Genomic DNA, 3,982 nt, shown 5'->3' with positions numbered 1-3,982 from the left:
AAAAGTGTTAGTCCCAGCAACGAGGGACAGATCCTTATTTAGTTAAGTAGCCTCTTACTGCTCAAACAGTAATGAGGCTCTTTGAGGAGCAAGATAATACTGAACAGGAGTAAGAGTATCGGAATCTGGCCTCCTCAACTAACAAACTTTGTCCCCTCTTAAAACATGCAAGATTGAGCTTTTATCAATATTTGCAGGAATGTCTGATTAAATTAGTAAAGATAAAGGCCTTGATTGTTTTGGGTATCTGAAAAATGCAACCAAAGATTAGGTTACCTCAAGAGACTACTGCCTTAATGCCTTAAGGGACTAGAGCATCTAAGATCATAAACAGATCTTTGGTACAAGTGAGATAAACAAACTTCCTTCATATGTTGCAATTACTGTAATGTGTCACTGAGAGATGATAACCGAACAGAACATTGACATAGGATAATCGTCTCCTGTAGTCACATGAACATGAGGCAAAGCTAATTAGCTCCTCAGCAACAAGGAGCCTAAGGACTTGTCTACACTAAAGGGAAAAGTCGATCTAAGCTACGCAATTTGAGTTAAGTGAATAGCATAACTCAAATTGACATAGGTTACATCTACTTACCGCGGGGTCCACACTACGCAACGTCGACGAGAGACGCTCTCCCGTCCACTCTCCTTACTCTTCTCGATCAGGGGAGTACAGGAGTCGAGGGGAGAGCGATCAGCACCCGATTTAGCGGGTCTTCAGTAGACCCGCTAAATCGTAAGTGTAGACAAGCCCTAAGATGCAAAGGGATTAATGATTTATGGCTCCGTCAGTAATTAAGTCCTCCTAACCTTGTGACAATCAAACCAGTATAGTGCTTCACACCATCACACACATTCATAACTTCAGGCATACACCATATCTATTATTTATGTTTTAAATGCATCTCATTGTCTCAGAGAGTATGTTTACAGTAGAAGACTACTGAGATTAGCTGGTCAATTTCAGCAATGGCCAAAAATAATCCCACAATCAACTATCAGCGAAAATATATTCCATATCCACCAGCTCAGCTAAAAAATTTGAGTAGACAAGTCAACTTTGCACCCTGTCCTGAAGATGAACAGACTCAGATAAGCTAGACCAAGATGGAGGTAAATTACAGAACTGAGACTCTCATCTGAAAACACTGACTGCAGCACTCAAACCTTCAAATCCAAGGTTCACCAGCTAGAATGCATCAGATGAACCCAAATGATGTAGCAGTATGTTTCCATTTCCACACAGTGAACAATCTGATCATTGAAGAATTTTTTTCTATTAGAGTTCTTTGAGGGGGGTCAACAAACACGTGGACATGGGTGATCCAGTGGATATAGTGTATTTAGCCTTTCAGAAAGCTTTGACAAGGTCCCTTACCAAAGGCTCTTAAGCAAATTAAGCAGACATGGGATAAGAGACATGGATCGATAACTGGTTAAAAGACAGGAAACCAAGGATAGGAATAAATGTTCAGTTTTCAGAAGAGAGAGAGGTAAATAGTGGGGTCCCCCAGGGGTCTGTAGTCGGACCAGTGCTGTTCAACATATTCATAAATGATCTGGAAAAAGGGGCAAACAGTGAGATAGCAAAATTTGACAGTGAGGTGACGATACACAATTACTCAAGATAGTTAAGTCCAAAATAGACTGCGAAGAGTTACAAAGGGATCTCACAAAACTGGGTGATGTGGCAACAAAAAGGCAGATGAAATTCAAAGTAGATAAATGCAAAGTAATGCAAATTGGAAAACAATCTCAACTATATATACAAAATGATGGAGTCTAAATTAGCTATACTACTCAAGAAAGCAATCTTGGAGTCATTGTGGATAGTTCACGGAAAACATCCGTTCAATATGCAGCAGCAGTCAAAAAAGCTAACAGAATGTTAGGAACCATTAGGAAAGGGCTAGATAAGACAGAAAATAATATAATGCCTTTATATAAATCCATGGTACACTCATATCTTGAATACCGCATACAGATCTGGTCGCCCCATCTCAAAAAAAACATAGGAATTGGAAAGTGTACAAAGAAGGGCAACAAAAATTATTGGGGTATAGAACAGCTTCCATATAAGGAGAGATTAAAAAGTACTTCATACAACACAGTCAACTTGAGTAACTCTTTGCCAGGGGATGTTGTGAAGGCCAAAACTATAATAGGGTTCAAAAAAGAACTAGGTAAGTTCATGGTGGGTAGGTCTATCAATGCAACACCATCCTCTCTGTGTCCTTAGCCTCTGTTTACCAGAAGCTGGAAGTGGATGATGGGATGGATCACTTGATGATTGCTTGGTCTGTTGATTCCCTCTGAAGCACCTGGCACTGGTCACTGTCGGAAGACAGGATACTGGGCTACATTGACTATTGGTCTGACTCTCTATAGCCATTCTTATGTTCTTATGTTTTAACAAACCATTTCAAACATCAATAGGGATTAACTGGAATTTGTTTAGCGTAAAATTGCTGTTCCATTTTGGTTTGTTAAGAGATTTTTCATTAAGGTTCAGAAGTAGAATGGGCAACATAGGGTCACGTAGCATTCAAAAGCAGTTTCCCTCCTGTTACATCTGGTCTAGTTCCAGTGACTGCTCCAGAAAATTAGGCCTTTTAGGGACCCATCCTGCTCCCACTGAAGTCAAAGGGAGTTTTACCAGTGACTGCAATGGGAGTAAAGATCGGGCCAATGATCTGTAGGTGTGATCTAGGCAAAGGTATTATTTCCACAATTGCTGGCTTACCAAATCTGCAACTTTAGCCAGATCAATCATTGTGTTAATGTCACATCCACATTCAATAATGGTTAGCCTACGCCTTTTACCTGTGAAGAAAACGCAAATTTAATGAAAAACAAAAGTGAACCAACTAAAGATATTTTATACAACCTCAATGGTCTCCGCTATTTCATCAATTCTGCTACAATACTGTGTTGATACAGTTGACTTCCCTAATTAGCCATGCTTACATGTTGGAATGCTACTCAAATTTATTTATTGTTAGTGATCAAACCAAGTAATGCTACCTTTGATAGATAAATTTATTTTTCTATAAAAAATATCCAACAGAAGAGCAGCCAGGGAGATTAAACGCACAGAGACGGCAGAATTTTAAATTCCTGTTGGCTTTGTGCGGATTTATTGTGCAGCTGTTCTCCTGGATTACAGGTTGCTCTCCCATAAGAGAGGGGATGGACTAAAATTAGCCAACGTTTTCTTCCCAGTTCAAACTTCTTAAACTCCTAATGATGGTGGGGGGGAGGGCTAGGAGCACCCCCTGGTTCTTCTGGTTGGCTGATATTCCCCACTTTCTAAGACTCATTTTTCAGTTGCTTGTAACTTTGCCAAACTTTAACCACTTGGGCTGAAATTTTCCATGATTATTCAATGTCATCCACAGTGGTAAAGCACAGTAATTCATAATGACAATCAGCAGTCATTTGGCCAGGAAAAAAGTGAGAATGGCTCTCTAGCCTGGTGATTACGGCACTCCTCTGGGATGTGGGAGATCCAAGTTCTAGTCCCTGCTCCAATGACTAATTATTTGTAAAAGAGGAGAGGTGAGGGACACCTGCCCCAGAACATCCCATAACCCAGTGGTCAGGGCACTATCCTGCAATACAGGAGACCCAAGTTCAAATGTTCAGGAAAGTCATATCTGACCAGGCCCGAGGCAGGCACTTGTAATCTGGTTCTGACGGGTTCAGATCAGGTTGCAAGGTTCTATTATGACAGTCTGTTACATGATCATATACTATTTTTTTCACAGGCCTTCTGCCTCACTTGGAGCACAGGCTAGTCCTGTTCTAGAGATGAAGCAGGACTGAGTAATGAAGACGAGAGTTATCTATAGGTAAGGCTACGTTTTAGTCACGGGTATTTTTAGTAAAAGTCATGGACAGGTCACGGGCCGTAAACAAAAATTCATGGGCCTGTGACCTGTCCATGACTTTTACTAAAAATACCCACCCTGACTAAAAT

The 3,982-nt window shown here is 40.6% G+C and overlaps 1 protein-coding gene across 1 annotated transcript in view; it reads right to left on the bottom strand.

The window, feature by feature from the left end:
- The window catches only part of BMS1 (BMS1 ribosome biogenesis factor), a 41,157-nt gene that overhangs the window by 32,255 nt on the left and 4,920 nt on the right, over positions 1-3,982 (bottom strand). Inside the window, exon 4 of the mRNA XM_034776434.1 lies at positions 2,747-2,826. Within this exon, the coding sequence (XP_034632325.1) occupies positions 2,747-2,826 (80 nt within the window). The remainder of the gene's footprint in view (positions 1-2,746; positions 2,827-3,982) is intronic.

The sequence above is a fragment of the Trachemys scripta genome, chromosome 7, assembly GCF_013100865.1.
Source record: "Trachemys scripta elegans isolate TJP31775 chromosome 7, CAS_Tse_1.0, whole genome shotgun sequence".
In the NCBI taxonomy this organism is placed as follows: Eukaryota; Metazoa; Chordata; order Testudines; family Emydidae; genus Trachemys; species Trachemys scripta.
The sequence above is the reverse complement of the archived record's forward strand: the minus strand, read 5'-3'. Positions and strand labels throughout refer to the sequence as shown.